Source organism: Aedes aegypti, chromosome 2 (assembly GCF_002204515.2).
Source record: "Aedes aegypti strain LVP_AGWG chromosome 2, AaegL5.0 Primary Assembly, whole genome shotgun sequence".
Taxonomy (NCBI): domain Eukaryota; kingdom Metazoa; phylum Arthropoda; class Insecta; order Diptera; family Culicidae; genus Aedes; species Aedes aegypti.
In genome coordinates, this window is record NC_035108.1 from 23,785,870 (window position 1) to 23,804,686 (window position 18,817).

At 39.8% G+C, this 18,817-nt stretch overlaps 2 protein-coding genes across 5 annotated transcripts in view; one reads left to right on the forward strand and one right to left on the reverse strand.

The window, feature by feature from the left end:
* Positions 1-2,263, forward strand: part of LOC5578053 (zinc transporter ZIP11) — a 17,665-nt gene extending 15,402 nt beyond the window's left edge. For all 3 annotated transcript variants that reach the window (XM_001663625.2, XM_021840266.1, XM_021840267.1), the window contains exons 3-4: positions 749-1,794; positions 1,857-2,263. In XM_001663625.2, the coding sequence (XP_001663675.1) occupies positions 812-1,794; positions 1,857-1,935 (1,062 nt within the window). In that variant the 5' untranslated portion in view covers positions 749-811 and the 3' untranslated portion in view covers positions 1,936-2,263. The remainder of the gene's footprint in view (positions 1-748; positions 1,795-1,856) is intronic.
* LOC5578054 (retinol dehydrogenase 13) lies at positions 2,184-14,863 on the reverse strand. Of its 2 annotated transcripts, none has more exons than XM_021840268.1 (6): positions 14,711-14,863; positions 14,374-14,617; positions 13,682-14,294; positions 2,649-2,716; positions 2,459-2,575; positions 2,184-2,402 (listed from the first exon to the last, which is right to left on the reverse strand). In XM_021840268.1, exons 2-6 carry the CDS (start codon positions 14,436-14,438, stop codon positions 2,294-2,296), a joined length of 972 nt encoding a protein of 323 aa, XP_021695960.1. In that variant the 5' UTR covers positions 14,439-14,617; positions 14,711-14,863; the 3' UTR covers positions 2,184-2,293. The 2 variants fall into 2 exon arrangements, with proteins under 2 accessions (XP_021695960.1, XP_001663676.1); XM_001663626.2 differs by having other exon boundaries at positions 14,374-14,602; positions 14,711-14,817.
* Between the last annotated feature and the right edge of the window lie 3,954 nt (positions 14,864-18,817).

The window sequence follows — 18,817 nt, forward strand, 5'->3', positions numbered from 1 at the left end:
GGTAGTTTTTAAGAAAACTTCCAAGAGCAGAGAGAATTCGTGTACGCACAGCACGAAGGTACGATGCGCACTGGCCCGCATACATCTGTGCGCCCCAGCTCTAGCACTTGCGACGAACGTTTCCCGACGAGTAAACGTTTCCTCTTGGAGCTAAAGACAGACGGTAATGAACTTGCATTCGGCGAAGTTGAATCCAGCTAAAAATGAGTTACCGACAAGAATAATTTATACTGAAAACTAAAATTAGGCAGTTTTGACGAATGTGAACAACTTGAGTTTTAAAGAAAAAATTAAGGTTTATCTGCTTACTCATATTTTTCTACATTTGATCAGGAGTTTCTTCTTCCTGAACTTTATTTGCGTGAGTATAAATAGCGCCATATCAGTTGCTTGACAGAGATCCGTATCGGATTGTAATGCATAAACAAAGATCAATTGTCGCTTTTAAACATCCCACAACGTCTTTAGACGTCTTTAGAGGTCTGATTATAAAAAGAAATTTATTTAATTAATATTACGTATAGGGTGACTTTAGTATTTTCAGTTATTTTGTTCTCTTCGTCTTACGTGATTTACTTCATCTTATTTGGCCCCAAATGTGCATTAAAGTATTTAGGGTATAAGACCATTCAACTCCTAAATATCAGAATATTTACTTGAAAAAATCTTATATCCTCTATATAGTGACGTGACTATGATATCCACCACAATTCAGTCCTCTCATTTTCTTTTCTTCCTTCATCTACAGATTTGCTTATCCTGTCAATCCCACACACTAGAAGACACACCCACTAGGTGACCAGCCACCACCATGATCCAGGGTCTCGGTTCGGTGACGCAAGCCCTGCTCGGCACCTTGCTAACATGGGGACTCACAGCTCTCGGATCCGGAATGGTGATCTTTCTTCGAGGTAATCAACGCAAATCGTTGGACATCTCGCTGGGATTTGCCGCCGGTGTCATGATTGCGGCCAGTTTCTGGTCCTTGCTGGCTCCGGCCATCGAACTGGCCGAAAGTTCCAACATGTACGGAAGCAAGGGCGAGTTTGCATTCATTCCGGTTGCGGTTGGATTCCTATTGGGGGCGATCTTTGTCTACGGGACGGATAAGGTCATTTCGTTCTTGGGAATCAACAGCCCCACGATGATGATTGCGCTGACACATGCCAACAAGGACAAGGCAGACATTGCGATCGATGATCAAGTTTCGTCGCTAGAACATGGACGCAGTTCGTACGCAGGTGTTCCTCCAAACCCGCAGGATAACTCGTTGGCAATCGGTATGGAGAGCTTTGCGGATTGTTTGAATGCTCAGCATGGAAATGTTTCTCGCAAGCGCAGAAAGGGATCGGTTAAGGAGCAATCCACGTACACGAACACCAGCCAAAGTCAGATCGATGCACAACTGTCCCAGTGGAAACGAATCATGCTGCTGGTGGTGGCCATCACTGTGCACAACATCCCGGAAGGTTTGGCCGTCGGAGTGAGTTTTGGTGCTATCGGAACAACAGAGTCGGCCACCTTCGAGGCGGCACGAAATCTGGCCATCGGTATCGGCATTCAGAACTTCCCCGAGGGTTTGGCAGTGAGTCTACCACTGCACGCTGCCGGGTTCAGCCTAGGGAAAAGTTTTTGGTATGGTCAACTGTCCGGAATGGTTGAACCGATCTTCGGAGTCTTGGGTGCTGTCGCCGTCAGTGTGGCGAGCATCATTCTACCCTACGCCCTGTCCTTTGCCGCCGGGGCCATGATCTACATTGTGGCGGATGATATTCTACCGGAAGCGCATGCCAGGTTTGTATTCAGATGGACAATTTAGTAGCAGATGATTTTGACAGATTTCTGTATCATTTCAGCGGAAACGGACTGATTGCCACCTGGGGAACGATAGCCGGTTTTGTGGTGATGATGTGCCTCGACGTTGGACTTGGATAAGCTTCCGGGCGTTGGTGCTTCACGCGGTTAGAACGACAACTAATAAGATAATCTACTTTGACCGCAACATGCTGATGTGATCCAAAAACTGTTGGAATGTACTTTAATCGATTAAGTATTAATTGTATTTGTTTAGAATGTTACGGAAAACCATTGGATATACAAATATTAGTTGATTTCTAGAAGGCCACGGAAGGTCGATGAGATATGCCCGTTTGGGTGTAGGAACAAATGCGAAGAAAACATCATTTTCCCGAAATTTTATTTTATTACTATGAATAACATGTACAAATGAAACCCATTTTTAGAATCTAGCTATGAACCCTTATCGTTGACCAAATTTATTTATATCACAAATTCAGGACGATTTTTCCGAAAGACCCACCATCTTTGAGCTTATGTCCCATAGCCAGCGGGCTGTGTCGTTGTCGCGTCCTTCTTTGCTGGGCTTTACCGCACGGCAGTCTCTGCGAAGACATTGATCGTTAGAAGATGTACTCAAATTATTGTTGATTGAACTTACGCGTAATACTTTCCACTTTCGTTGGCCAAATCTTCATCCAGGGCAGTGTAGAGGCTCGTTTGGGCTCCCGATTTGGGAGTCTTGAATGTAAGGCGTAGAATCGGTTTTACCAAGTTGCTATAAATGGAAATTGTGATTCAGGTTAAATGGTTTTCAAAGGTTCTACCTAATCTTGGTTGATCAAACATACTGTTCAAACAGGAAAAAGAAGGATCCCATGTGTCGGGGTAGCTCGGTATCGACGGTTCCTGGGTGTACCTGAAATGAAATAAAGACTTCAATATGAAATGTTCCATTGCTGAATATAAGCAGGAGTGTATAAGAATATTTTAATTTTTCGTACGAAACAAATTAGTGGAGATGGTATCTACGCCGAAGAAAGCCCTCTTATATTCTGTTAAACCATAGGTAAGTATATGAATAAATTATGTATCAGCCTTATTATATGTATAATCTCAAACTATGAATTGCTATGCTGTTAAATGTTACCTTCACAGGATCATCAAAGTTTCAACGAGTAATCCAAAATTTCATTTGAATCAACTATTGAAATATGTCAGTAATACTATAACGAACACTTGAATGGCGCTGATAGCACAAATCGTGACGCTATCTGCTTGTGTTTAACAGCAAAGAAAATGCCCACACCAGTTTAGCGAAGAAAACCAATCTTGATGAACCTTGGCGAAATCCTGCATTGCTAGAGCATTTTGGTAAGAATTTCTGGAGAATCCCTGATATTTTTTTCTACCTAAACGCACAATGACACATTTTCCATTGGTAATACAAATATATAAAAAAATGTGAGTCGCTTTTTGGCTGGTTGTGGGGCAATAGAAACACAATTGGAAAAGTTACTTCGATGTTAGAAAATACATAAGTAACTTACTTATGTATTTTCTAACATCATTGGAACTTAAATTTATCAATAAAGCCAAAATTGATTTATCAATAAATTTAAGTTCCAACGATGTTAGAAAATGCATAAGTAAGTTACTTATGTATTTTCTAACATCGTTGGAACTTAAATTTATTGATAAAGCTATTTTGGGTATATAAGATGAGCCCTCATCAATAAAGCTATCAATAAACTTTATTTATTTTAAAAGGGAAAAGAGACACTCAGTAAACTCCAAATTCCACCACTCTGGTTTTCCATTGCTGGGTAAAACCTATTTGCTGGATATTTTGATAATAAATGTATAATGTGCACATATTCGTTTCATATACACTAAAGTAGTATTGGGGACGGACCTGGTGTAGTGGTTAGAACACACGCCTCTCACGCCACGCCACTCTCACGAGGACCTGGGATCGAATCCCATCCCCGAGATAGTCACTAAAAATTTCAGTGATACAGTATTGAAGTGATTTGTGAGAACTATTAACATTTTATGAAAAAAAACTTCTACATTGATCTTTCCGGATTGTAGTAGGGAACCACAGCTCTAGCGTCTTTGCTGAGGAAACTGGAGTCCCACAAGGCTCGGTCATCACGGTTACGCTGTGCCTAGTAACGATGAACGGAGTGTTCGAAAGTTTGTCACCAGATATTTACATTTTTATATATGCCGACGATATCTTGCTGGTAGCCATTGGTCATACTCCTAGACGAACCAGAGTCAAAGCGCCAGCAGCAGTACTGACAGTACACAATTCTACCGTTGTCGTTTCCCTCTTGGCAGATAAAAGCATCCGCGGCCACGTTTATGACTCGCGACACAAACTAGTGAGTACAGGAAGGTTGTGCAGACGTTGGCAATAATGGTTGACCGTAACATGAAATTTAAGGAGCATTTCAATGCTGTCAAGACAAACTGCCGTTCTCGTCTGAATATCATTAAAACGATATCCAAGCCACATAGATCCAATAATCGCTCTACGCACTTCAGGGCAGACAAAGCTATCGATCTTAAGATAACCTTCTAGAGTCAACAAAATCTCATAGGAATCGTCTCACAGATTTTCAGCAGGTACGTTCGAACTATCTCCAGCTTACTTCCATCAACCCCTGCCGACGCTGCTTGTGCAGAACCTGGTATTCTTTCGTTCCGCTAAAAACGCTTCAAAAACAGCTGGGAACGATATGGTTGCTCTCTTTGATTAAGCAGTTTGAAGTCTCCGCGAGATTGCCAATTTCGGTCTTCCCCTGTGGCTAGAGTCCACTGGCATACAGTGAGCAGTTGGAAGCTACCCACTCCAAACGAAGACGAGCAGATAATACAGACTTTTCGTTGTGGCGATGACTCCATGATGCTTAGAACGTTCGTAAGGGAATCTCTGCGTTGCGTGGTAACGGAGTATTTTGTAGATTGCATACTGAACACTGTCATGTTAGTTACTTTTTGCAATTTCTCATCGTAATAGGCGCTTTTTCATCACGCCAATCTGTCATGAAACAGCCTACTTTCCTGTACTGAAGTATGCAGTACGGGAATAGTCATTACGCAACTGAAACCAGTGCTGTAATGATTCATTACGCAACGCTTGCTCATTACGCAACTGTTTTGAGTTGCGTAATGAATCATTACACAGCAATTTTTCAGAAATTGTAAAATTATGGTGAATGCATTCCGATATAATTTCTGATACCCTCAAGTGGTCTTCTACGAAATTGCAAAATAGTAGTTTACGGAACAAGTTGCAGAATGATGATTTTTACAGTACGAGTTGTAAGTTTATCCTACGAGGCTCGCCGAGTAGGGTAATTACGACGAGTGCTGTAAAAATCGAGTTCTGCAACGAGTTACGTACAACATTTTTTGCAATTTCGTGGAAGACCACTTGAGGGTATCAGAAATCATATAGGAATGCATTCACCATCATTCTACAATTTCTGAAAAATTGTTGTGTAATGATTCATTACGCAACTTAAAACAGTTGCGTAATGAGAAAGCGTTGCGTAATGAATCATTACAGCACTGGTTTCAGTAAGGTAATGACTATTACCACTCTACATACTTAGTGCAGGAAAGTAGGCCGTTTCATGACAGATTGGCGTGATGAAAAACAGCCTATTACGATGAGAAATTGCAAAAAATGTTGTACGTAACTCGTTGCTGAACTCGATTTTTCCAGCACTCGTCGTAATTATCCTACTCGGCAAGCCTTGTTGGATAAATTTACGACTCGTGCTGTAAAAATCATCATTCTGCAACTTGTTCCGTAAACTACTATTACCACTCTTATTCCAATTTCTCATGAATAACTATTTGGGATGAAATAGCTATCCAATCGGAGTTTAGATATGAAGATATGACATATTCATTGCTGGCCAAGCCCATCTACTCCGTTACTAGGAAAGGAAAGGAAAATGATGATATGACACCTAGTTGAAGAGAGGCCAGAGACTCACCGACGCCCTCATAGATGTCAAGGAGCTGGATAATGGGAAGGGTAGTGGTCTAGGATTTCCTATAAGAGCGTATTGCGACCAGATCGAAATATAATGTATGTGTAGTTTACTATATTTTTTTGAAATTGGTTGTAAGTGTGAATGTAATGTTTTCGTCATCGTTGGAAGTGACGCAGCTAAGAAAGTTAATGTCACTCCATGTGCGTTCATCTTTCAGGGATTGACACAAGTATGTCCACCTTGTGTCCTAGCTAAAAAGGTTTGGATTAAGCGCCATTTCTCGCTCTCTAACACGAGAAGATGAATTGACCCAACAACTCTATGATACAGAAAGAGCCCAGAATGCATTAATATAATCAGTTAAATCGGAACGAACTCACCAAATACGTTTCATTTGGCAAAACGTCAAGTAAAAAAAAACGTTTCCTCGAAAAACTTAAATGATTCTGTTTGGAATTTGAATCGACATCCTCTGAATGGTTTCGTATATGAATAGAACTTAACGGTATGGCTATGCACCGATAATCTTTTCCGTCCTTGTCAAAATCACACAATAGGTGGAGTGAACTGGATTTGAACTAGATCTGTGTAGCTCAATATGATTTTCACCTTTAACACAGGTTTTTTAATAATGTTTTATCAGAAAGCATTATATTGAAAATGAAGCATTTAAAATGATGCAAATCTCACAACTGTATGCTTCTTCTTCTTAATTTATCAGTCATACTTATCTCAAACAAAAAAAAAACTATCCGGGTGGCGTAGCATCAACGGAATCATGAAAACATCTAACACGCCACAATCAGTCTTTAGAATCGCAAAAATAACGCTTTAACCACAGCACATTCAGCTAGTTCTATGGCAGCTATTTAACGTTGCACAAAGCACTTGAAACCGAATAACGTTTCACTTGTTAATATTGGCGAAATAACGAACTACGGGAGCACGACAAATGTTGCAGGTGACATAACACCATCGACTAATTATTTGGACTACCTTTGGATCCCTAACCTGGTACCATACCACTACACTACAGATTGCTTCATGAATGAGGTGTGATTATTTGCCAAAATGAAAGGAAGTTTGCTATACAGTACATACGCTTTGTTGTTCTTTGAAGCCCACCGCCCGAAGATACCAACCTCGGGTCGGGTGGCAAATTTTGCAAAGTTATTGCGATTCCATTTCTTGCTAGTCTGCATTGATATATGATCTGTCAGTTTATATAACTTGACGCGATTCTAGATTATACTATTTACGGTATGGTTTGTTGTCAACAAAGTTTGCCGAATATTCCGAGTGGAAGATTTGGTGATTCTTTTTGAATCCCACTAGCGGTGGCGATAAATCAGAACGTGGAGTTGGATTCATAGTGATTGGGGAACTGATAACTAAATCTGGGTGTTGATAATGAAAAGCAAGCTCTTCAACTACAGCCTTTTCAGCATATATGTGCCAAAGAGTCTATGAGAGCCTATATAATGCCTGGAGAGAGTGCCCAGGTAGCGTAGGTTCGTAGGTTCGGATCCCGCTGGTCGAGGATCTTTTCGTAAAGGAAATTTTCTCGATTCCCAGGGCATAGAGTATCTTCGTACCTGCCACACGATATACACATGCAAAAATGGTCAATCGGCAAAGAAAGCTCTCAGTTAATAACTGTGAAAGTGCTCATAAGGACACTAATCTAAGAAGCAGGCTTTGTCCCAGTTGGGACGTAACGCCAGAAAGAAGAAGAAGAAGAATTGGAACGAAACGTCTCTATCCCGTTACCAAAGATTATGGCCTGTAGCTTGTAACCTTCGCTGCTACTAGGGGTATGGCAGTCAGCAGTACCTGCTTAGCACGCAAGAATATCCGCAAACATACCTGGCAACACCCGAGTGGCGATGCCTGCTCCCAAGTAGACCACGTGATGGTTGATAAGCGACATTTTTCAGAGTCATCGACAATATAGACTCCGATCCATATCTCTATATAGCTAAAATTCGGACGCTGTTTATCTAGCGTCATGAATTCCAAAACTAATAGAAAGCTGCGCATTAATATCCAACGCTTGTCGACTGATGGTGTAGCTGCACAATACCGCCAGCAGCTAAACGAGCAGTTGAAAATAACGAATGTTTCTGAAGATATGAACAGCTTCATGGATCATATCTACGAAGCTGTGATAACAACGGCGCGGTAAGTGATTGGCATTGATCAACGACGAAGACAAAACGACTGGTTCGATGAAGAGTGCCAGAGAGTGGCAGACGTGAAGAATGTCGCCAGAAGCTGTATGCTTATGGCCGATATCTGACAGAATAGAGAGGTGTGCTGCGCAACGAGTGCTAAAGGAAATTGATTCCACCGCATAATGAAGCACGAAGAAAGTGTGGTAGCTTATTCTCAATATAAAACGGCGGTGGCTGCTAGGTGGAATGAGCGTTTCCAGCAGTTTTTGAACGGCGAAAATGGAAATATAGCGAAAAACAGAGTGAATATTGATGAAGACGGTGTGCTGTGGACCCACCGACCATAGAAGGTTAAAAAGGCTGTCAGCGAGTTGAAGAACTATAAGGCTGCTATGAAGGACGGTATCCCAGTCGAGCATCCCAAGCACGGAAGTGTGCAGCTTTACCAATCGATCTACAGAGTACTCTTGAAGATATGGGAAGGACGAAGGGCATAGATAGACTGTTGTGTACCAATCACAGAGGGATTACCCTACTGAATTCGGCGTACAAAATACTGTCACGCATCCTGTTGGACAGACTGAAACCGCTCAAGGAGTCCTTCGTCGGCGAATACCAGGACGGTTTTCATGAGGGCCGATGTTTACCTTGCGAATGATCTTAGGTAAATTCCGGGAGTATAAGTTGCAGACTCATCATCTGTTTATTGAGTTCAAGGCAACGTAAATTGAGTGAAAAGTAATGAGCTATGACAGATAATGTCTGAACATGGTTTACCGACAAAAATAATTAGGTTGATACCTGCAACGCTGGATGGTTCGAAATCAAGTGTTCGGATTGCAGATAAGGCGTCAAACTCATTTGTGATGTTGAACGGATTGAAAGACACACTTTCGAATTTGCTGTTGAATATTGCACTCGAGGTTGCTGCTAAGAGATCTGGTGTGTCGAAAAACGAAACTATCATCACACGGTAAAATATGCTTCTTGACTTTGCGGACAATATCGACCTTATTGGAATCGATCTCTGGTTGGTGGAAGGGGATTTCATGTCTCTGAAGAGGGAGATGGCGAGGATAGGCTTGATGATTAATTCTACCAAAACGAAGTACATGGTTGCAGGTAGAGAAAAAAGTAGGCCTAGTAGTGTAATAGAGTTAAGAATATTTTAACGGAATATACACAAAATTGTTTGAACAAACTCATTCAAAATCATTTTCGTCATTACTTTACTGAGAGTTTTTTTTACATTTTTCATGTGTTCTACATAGTTTTTAGATATCTAAAAATGCGTGTTTTTGCTGAACATCGCACCTCTCGATCTTTCAAAGCAAAGAAATTATCAGTCGAATTCGTTTTAATAATGCTCCTTTGTTTGATAGTAAAAACCTATGAAAAGTCGCTTGTAGACAAAAGCTTTTATCAACTGCCGAAAGTAGGATATGGTACTTTCATGATTTGTAAGAGTTGTCTGCGCCATTTTGCACCGAAGGCAGTTATAGAGGCCTGAACTACCTCTTGAGAAAAGAGTAATTCATAAATAAACTTTGTCACTTCAAAAGTTAGCGTGTTCAGCAAAAAAACGGGATTTTTCATCACAAATAATTAACAAAAAAATGTTAAAAATCTTCGAAAAAGTTATGATAAAAAAAAAAATGATTTTAGGGGTCATTCACATACACGGCATTCTCAAAAAGTGTAAGAGGTAGAAAAATCGTGTCTTCCACAAAATTGTTTCAAATTGCTAATTCTACAACTTTGCCGAAGACTCCATATGTCTATCAAAAAGTTATGAAAAAAGAGTTTTTGTATCTCACTGCTAGGTGGATTAGCATAAGCATTAAGGTGAAAATAAATCGAAGCCAAACCTCAAATTTTCAAGAGCACGGATATGAAGAACCAAACATCCGTTTGAGCTGAAAACTTAATCGATTGGTCACTCTCTGGTGGTCACCAATCGATTAAGTTTTTAGCTCAAACGGGTGCTCGGTTCTCCAAATTTGTGCTCTTGAAAATTTGAGATTTGGCTTCGATTTATCTTCACCTTAAGCATTTCGCACAAATTCGTAGGTGGTCCTAGACCATTGCATCGCATGAAATCGACGGAATTCATCATAGTGGGAGGGGATTCGATCCCAGGTCCTCGGCGTGAGAGGCTTGTGTTCTAATCCCACCAGATCCGTCCTCTAAGTCTAAAAGTTGAAAAAAATCCATATTTTCCCGACAGAATATTTTAACCTTTCAGAATGTGATAATTTTGTCACGTGCATTTAAGTAAAAACTGCACTGCACAAAAATTGTATAATTTTTTTAAATAATTTATCGCAAACGAGAATATCGCTACAAAAAAAAATCTATAATTAGTGATACAAGACAAAAAAAATCCACAAAAGTTGTGTTCACAAATGTCGCCTCGTACCGTTTTGTATCATGGAGAAACGTTGTGGGTGAAGCAATTATGTTGCTAGTAGTATGTGCACTCATTCTTAAGAATGTTCAAATCACAATTTGTAATAAAAGCCATAGAAAGAAGAAAAATGCTAAATTATAGGGGAAGGGGTGGTAAAATGAACACCTTAAAGAAAATCATCTTTTTTCTGATAGAAAAACGAGGAATTTGTGTAGTTCTATCCCACAACATCAAAAACAGGGATTTTATCTATAGCAGCGAAACGAATTCAGATTAAAATTGCGCTGAATTTTCACATATTTTTGCCACAAGCAGAAAACGATGTAAAGCTGCACTATGTGGGTAAAATGAACAGCTATTGGTGGTAAAATGAACATCATGCAAAAAACGTGAGCAAAACAAATATTTCAGAAAATTTTTATTGCCCTACAAAAAATATTCCATTAATGATGGTAACCCATTCAAAAAGAATTCTAAAGGTATCAGATTTGACCTCATATCATACCCATATTCACCTCAGTGAATAACCTCAAGTCTTCCGAGCTAAAAGTTATGGCAGTTCTAATTTTTGAGCGTGGTTTTCTTAAATCTTAGTTTTCGTTGATATTTTCACTTCAATTGACCTATGTATCAGAGTGTTCAACTCTGATTTATGGTATAAATCGTCCGTGCGTGATAAAAAAATCATCGAAATTTGTTTTTTTCTCGATAAAAGGCAAGGTGTTCATTTTACCACCCCTGTTCACTTTACCAAAAAGATTATCAACATCGTTAAAGGAGATACAAACCGGTTCACAATAAAATAATAAATTCACTATTGCTGAATAATTTCAAGCCTTTTACACTTATGCACGGTAATAGGAACTATACATACTAAAAGCGATCTTCTAACCGTGCATATATGTTTGAACTAAAACCTAATCAATAAAATCACATTTCCATAAAATCTTAAGTACCATACCACAAGATAAGACAAGAACTAACTAATTCCATCAGGCATACCTAATTTTAACATGAAAACAATTTGTAAACATAGTATGAATATTCTCTACGCATCTGCACGGTAAATTAAGGCCGCATGGTGACTAATGACCGTCAAACAAGCAACTTCGATAATAATCGAAATCCTCGAATAAATCGAAACACCTCGAGACGAACGTGAATAAATTATGTACGGAACGAGGTAGCATCAAACTTCAAATTTAAAAGCTTCGTTTGTATTTCAGGATTATGCAAGTCGTAGATGAGGTGCTTTCTTTGTTCAAAAATTATCAACCACTTTTTTCGACACTACTATATGTAAACTGGGGTATATGCTCGAAATATGTCAATGAAGAAGCTGCATAGCCAATACTTGAAATGAAATATTCCCCAACCTTGCAGAAGATGTATTCGTAACTGTTCTTCATTCTTCTTCTTCTTTCTGGCGTTACGTCCCCACTGGGACAGAGCCTGCTTCTCAGATTAGTGTTCTTATGAGCACTTCCACAGTTATTAACTTACTATGCCAATGACCATTTTTGCATGTGTATATCGTGTGGCAGGTACGAAGATACTCTATGTCCTGAGAAGTCGAGAAAATTTCCAAACTGGGGTATTTTTGCGAGTAAAACCACTCAAAAAAGTTAAAATCTATGAATCACTCTGTCAGTTATATTTATTGACAGTTTTTACTCAATTTGACTGTATTACTATGGAACTCGTTGGATTACTTCTGAAATTTATGCTGAGTTTGACAGTGCTTATAAACGCGTCACATTGATCGGCTCTACATCTGCAAAGGACTCCTTGTTGAACACGGATAAAAATCTGATCCCCACACCATGATTTACAAATCATGAAATTCATAAATTGGTTTGGTCATAATATCAGGATCACAAATCATGATTCCTGGAGTCATAAACATGATTCCTCATAAGCGTAACATCCAGTGTGAAAACACTAAGCGGCGCAAGATGACGAAGCGGTTGAGTGGTAGAGTACGTGGCTTACAATCGGAAGGTTCTTGGCTCGAATCTCAATGTATGCTATTTCAACCTTTTTTTTTATTTTGTCGATCATAAACGGATGCGCGACTCAGCATTTTTGGCATTTGAATCATGATTCCGAGCAATCAGCAACAAAAACCTAACGCGTGTGTTGCGTTATGGCAATCTGACTCATGATATCATGAGTCTAAATCATGGTGTATTTTCATAAGATGAAAACACGCTGGAATCATGATATCATGAGTCATAATCTTGTTTTTGGATTCTGATTTCTACCCGTGAAGATAAAGCAAATCAACTTAAGAAAATTCATGACTTTAGTTCCAGAGAACTAAAAGTGAACATTGGCCAATCGATCAAAATTTCTGTGTTAACTAATGATTGGTTCTCCAGACTTGTAGTCAATCGAGGTAAGGTTTCGATTCATTTTCAAATTAAAACAAATAGAAAGTTTCTTGTAGCCCACTTGATTTGCTAAAAAATGCATTTCTCCAAAAAGTGCATTACTTTCAACGGCTCAACCAAATACTAAATACTAAATACAGTCGCCTCTCCACATCTCGATATCGATGGGACCATCGAGATAGGGAGAGATCGAGACATAGAACAAATGTTTAACGAATACTAGATTAAAAATCACTCCGTTGCCAGGAGAATCAAAAACAAACAGGTGTCATTTCGTCTTCGCAAATTGTTTTGAATCTCTAGTCTAGTAGCCTTTGAAAATGCGCATATCGACATACGGAGAGAAAATTGGGAACGAAAATCACATCGAGATAGGGAGATATCGAGATAAGGAGGATATCGAGATATGGAGAATGAAAATGTATGCAGAGGGACCGACAAAATCATCGACAAAGGGAGAGATATCGAGATGTGGAGATTCGACTGTAGTACAATGTAATGCAATCGAACGGAACAGACCATGCTCAATAAGGTTCGGGTTGAGTGCTTTGTAATTAATAAATTCATGTTTCCACATACGTAAAAAAATCGTACTTAGAAGATTGGACTCGATTGCAAGTCAAGCATCTTAAAATCGTTAGCTTTCTGAATAATCAATTGGAATGTTTTTCATGTAACGACATACCCACATAATTTCCTTCATTACATAACTTATGATTGTCACACAAAACACATAACTGACCTCATAATATTCATTTTATGATCACTCTTGAACGATTTGTCCACTACCCATAGCCACTCAGCTGCGCGATACAAAAAAAACAAAGCATTAAAACACGTCTACCCGCAACGCAACGAAGCATTCAAATCCAATGTAAAGCAAGCACTCACCGCATACGTCGTCACTCCGGTTCCCTCCAGCCGCTTGGCCAACTCCCGCGTGAACAAAATATTGGCCAACTTACTCTGGCAGTACGCGGTAACCTGGTTGTACGACTGCTCGCTATTCAAATCACGCCTGTTAATCGTTCCGAATCGATGCGCCAGACTGGAGAGATTCACCACTCGAGACGGCGCCGACGACTTCAGCCGGTCTAGAAGCAAATTCGTCAGCAGAAAGTGTCCTAAATGATTAACTCCGATCTGTTGCTCGAAGCCATCCTTGGTCAACGCTTTCGGACAAGCCATCACTCCGGCGTTATTGATCAAAATGTCCAACCGTTGTTCCTCCTTGAGGAATTTGGCGGCAAACTCCCTCACCGAGTCCAGTGACGACAGGTCCAACTGCCGCACGTGAATTTCGGTGCTACCGGTTTCGGCCATCAGGTCTTTCCGCGCCTGATTGGCCTTCTCCAGCGACCGACACGCGATGTAGACCTTTCCGCCACGCTTCAGCAGCTCCTTAGCGGTTTCCTTGCCAATCCCCGTGTTGGCGCCGGTAATCACAATCACTTTACCATCGCAGCGTGTTCGCTTCCGAAACTGGCCTCCCTCGATGTACAATCTGCAAACCAAAAAACAGCGAAAAACGACCTTGAACTTGATCTAGTAACCCAACCGTGAAGGTCGGTTTAAGCTGTTACCTTAGCAACTTGAAGCCAACAAATGCAATGAGGGAGCAGGCCGCGATTTGAACGAACGAAATCATGATTCGCACTTGACTCGATGCCTACTGGGATGCAATTGGCGATTCCAGCCGGAGCGTTCGCAAGAAAACCCGATTCGAAGCGGACAAAGCGCAACACGGTACTGAGCGATTGGTCGGAGCGTCTGCCTCTGCTGGTGCCAATCAGCGTGGTTGGTTGGGAATGTCTGCTCGGTAAGTACCTAATGTGAGTATTATTTTTGTAATTCAACCGCAACAAACGTAGGTTTTGGTGGCGTCGAGGAAGGAAGGAAGGAGCTTTTGGCTATACCTACCTCACGGCTTGAATACTAACTAACGGATGAAACAGAGTAAAGCGCTGCAGAGTTGACGATGCTAGCCTTCTTCGGTGCGTTGTGATGCAAAACTGGTTTAGCAGCTAGCAGTCAGTGTCGATTTCGTCAGACACGTGGAGATAAGATTGTGAATGCGCTTAACGGGTGAGTTTGTGTGAGTTGCATTCTTCTCTTAATTGTAGGGTTGCGTGGTGTGATGTGAGTCTATTATGCAAGAAAATCAATTCAGTAAATCACAACAAATACCGTTTAGATTAATATTCCGAACACTAAAGGGTTACTGAGATTTAAGATTCATATGATAGAAATGATTCTTCTCTTTTTTTATGTTTAATCTTTTTTACAAAAGTTGAACCGTAAACTATTAAGTGTGCTGATAAAAATAATGTTTAAAAATGTTTTATAGTTATTTTTACCCAAAAGTATGGAAAAACATTTTGCTTCAAATGTCAAACACTGTGCTCATTCTGTCTCATATTCTTTCGCCTTTGATTCAAATTCCGAATAGCATGAATTATTAGCATACAAATAATAATTAATAATATCACAAAAAAATAATCTGAGCTAATTGTTACGAACTAAAACTACTTAATCAACTCCTGGGTCTAAGTAAGGTTCTTCTTCTTCTTGACATTTCGTCTTTACCGGGACAGAGCCTGCTTATCAGCTTAGTGTTCAATGAGCACTTCCACAGTTATTAACTGAGAGCTCTCATTGCCAAAGTTGCCATTTTCGCATTCGTGTATCGTGTGGCAGGTACGATGATATTCTATGCACAGGGAAGTCAAGGAAATTTCCATTACGAAAAGATCCTGGACCGACCGGGAATCGAACCCAGACACCTTCATGCATGGCTTTGCTTTGTAGCCGCAGACTCTAACCACTCGGCTAAGGAAGGCCACTAAGCGTTAAAGGCATTTAACTTGAGAAGTAAATAACCGTATTTTCCAGGAAATTTATTGACATATTTTAATGGAATATTTCATCTAAGTCTCCATACAAGACACGAGTGCTCGGAATATGCGTGTGTCCGGAATTAGAGACAAAACGGTACGAAAGTGGTATAGAAATAACAATATTTTTATTTAAGGGGATTCATGAATTGGTTATATAAGCAAAATTGCCCCCATTTTACGAAACTTAATTTGTGTCCAATAAATCACGAGTCATAGAACTAAGGCATAGTTCTACGTCAAATTAATTAACCATTAAACCAACCGTATTAGGCTCAAATTAAAGCCATGTACCCTAGATGTATCACTTATTCTAACTGAAAATTAATATGAAATGCATCGAGAGGTTATTAAACAATGGATTGCACTGCGATCTGCCACTCATTCATCTCATTGGCTACACTCAGGGGCTGTCCATAAACCAAAGACCACGGTGCACACAAATCTAAAGACCTCGAGGAGGAAGATAGAAGGGGTCTCAATATACAAAGTGTGATACTACGTCGTTTATGGAATGCCCCTTAGTGGTGGCAGTGCATTTCTAGTGTTGTAATTCTTGACGGGTTGATTCTGAACTTGAGCTCGGATTGTTAGTGCATCCCGCGAACTCAAAGGTTAGAAAATTGCAGTTTTGACCGGTATAAATATATGGCGCGGTTCACAAATTACATAACGCTTTAGGAGGAGAGAGTGAGTAAAATCAAGCGTCGGCACTCACAGAAGTTTCGAGATTTGTCATACAAAAAACGTTACGGGGGTGAGGAATAGTCAATTTTAGCGTTACAAAATAAATTGAAGCTCTCTATCAACCACCAATGTTTTAAATTGGCCACATTCCCCGGGGCACCTGGAACGTACTAAAAAGTGGTCATGGCAGCCGGTGGTGCTGCAAATGCTTCGGAATGCATAACCTTCGAAATCATGAAGTTCGATGCCCATATTGATATGGTTCCAGATATGTTCCTAATTGGCCACTTCCCTCAGGGCATCTGGAATTTACTATAGAGTGGTCTGTGCATCTAATGGTTCTAAATATGCTGCTGGAAACATCATTTGTAAGGTTTCATCCACTTCGATATAGCTCCGGATAATATTTACGTGATTGGAAGTACAAACATGACTGACTATGTTTTCTGGAACCAGTTTTACGGAAATGGTCATATTTCTGAAGATTTCCAACCAGAATTTTTAATGCGTTCGGCAGCATTCAACTTTCTATTAGTTTAGTAGTTTAGTTTGTAGGAAATTTGTAAACTTTACACCGTACAAAAAGACAAGCGACAGAAAAAATGACATTTGTACATGACCTCGGAAAATCCATAGCATCTCCGGTGTCCAGTGGCCAATATGCATGACCAAGCATGTTCCTGAAACTAGACCAAATGTGTCGTCCACTGCTTGCGGATGCATTCAATTTTATCCATTTTTCATAAAGTTATAAGCATTTGAATTTTGGAAAAATATTGCCTGTCTCAATCATTTTGCCTATCCCCTGTATACAAAGTTAACCTTTACGTTACTGACTTCCGAAATGGCATTTTCAAAAAGCTGCCATTTCGTCAAATTCCATTCGATTTTTTTGAAACCATCTTCAGTTAACTTTCAATAGGTACTAGTTACTTGTCGTAAATGGACAATGCTGAATTCGGAAATATGCCAAAGACTGTGATCTCGAGGGTGCCAAATTTGGAAATGTGATTTTTATTGCGGCTACAACACCGAAAATTTTATATAAAACATAAGATAATGATCAATTGTAATCATTTAAACATAATTTTAAATAGTAGACCATTTCGCCACGGCCTCTTTGGTGACATATCTGGTATATGTCCTGAACATACCGTGCGACGTTCCAATCGTCATGAATTCGGGTAAACATGTCAGTAAAAGAAGAAAACAAATTCGGTACGAACAGATGTGGTCGTTCCAGAGCTTCTGGCCCAGATTCCACGAGGGCATCTTTGGGGATATTCTCGTTTTATGTTCAAAACATACCGTGCGACATCTAAATCTTTCATTTTCGTTTTTTTCCTAAACATACCGTGCGACGTATCAATCTTTGTGAATTCGAGAGAACTTGCCAATAAATGAAGAATAAACACGGTAAAGACAGGTGTGGCCACTTCATAGCTCGTGGCACAAGTTCCACGAAGGCCTTGTTGGGTAATTTCCGTGTTTTGTCCAAAACATGCAGTGTGACGTCTTATTTATTGTGGATTTGAAAGAACATGGCAATAGAAGAAAAATCAGCTTAATTTCAACATATGTTCCGCCAGGGCTTAACGCGGGATATTTCTTTTTTTATGTCAAAGCAGGTCGTGTGACGTCTTAATATTCGTGAATTCGAAAGAATATGTCATTTAATGAAGAATGAACTACACTGATAAAAATCCACACGCTCGATCTGTGTGTTTAAAATTATGGATCGATTCATGAACGTCCATAAGGATTTGCTATGATTTTCTTGCAAACTTCGTGTGTGTTACACATTAAATTCCTGTGTTTTGCTTCATGGATTGATTCATCAACTGACAACAGGGATTCCATATTTTTTCCACATAAGTTCCCGGAGCTTTCTCTTCAGATTCGTATGTGTCAACCTATGGACGCATAGATCATCACTCCAACACGGATTCAGTGTGTTTTGCTTATGGTTATCTTGTGTCATAATCATCATGTTCAAGTTGGTCGATTCATTGATTTGCGCAATGAGATTGTTATGATGAAATCCATGAGCTATGCTATCGATTTCCATGTTCAAAGCTTCTAAATTATTTGTGATCAACCCATGGGATGCATAGTGAACTGAATTGCGGTTGGACCTTGTGTCGAACGACAGTCATCATCATGCTTTCAAAGAGAAGAAGCAAATTTTGAAGCTGAAAGTGTTAGATGAAAATTTGTGAATTCGATTTTTCTTTTATTAGTGAAGTTGACCGATATACGAGAGTTCTACCTTTCTATAAGAAAACATTGATTATAATGTATAGTTTAGTAGAAAAATCGGATTCCACTAACAGATTTTCCTGGCTTTCAGTTTCGAAAAAAATGGAATATGCTTATCCCTGGCTTCCCAAATTATGGATTTGCGGCGCCCCGCTTGTTGCTGGCTCACGGGTTTGAAAAAAAAATC

Bases quoted from the DNA above. Each gene is read 5' to 3' on its own strand.
- LOC5578054 (XM_021840268.1), bottom strand. From the start codon at position 14,438: ATGATTTCGTTCGTTCAAATCGCGGCCTGCTCCCTCATTGCATTTGTT. The intron at 2,717-13,681 runs GTGAGTGCTTGC...ATTTCATTTCAG, and splicing joins CCGGAGTGACGACGTATGCG to GTACACCCAGGAACCGTCGA. The intron at 2,576-2,648 runs GTATGTTTGATC...TTCCATTTATAG, and splicing joins TTCTTTTTCCTGTTTGAACA to CAACTTGGTAAAACCGATTC.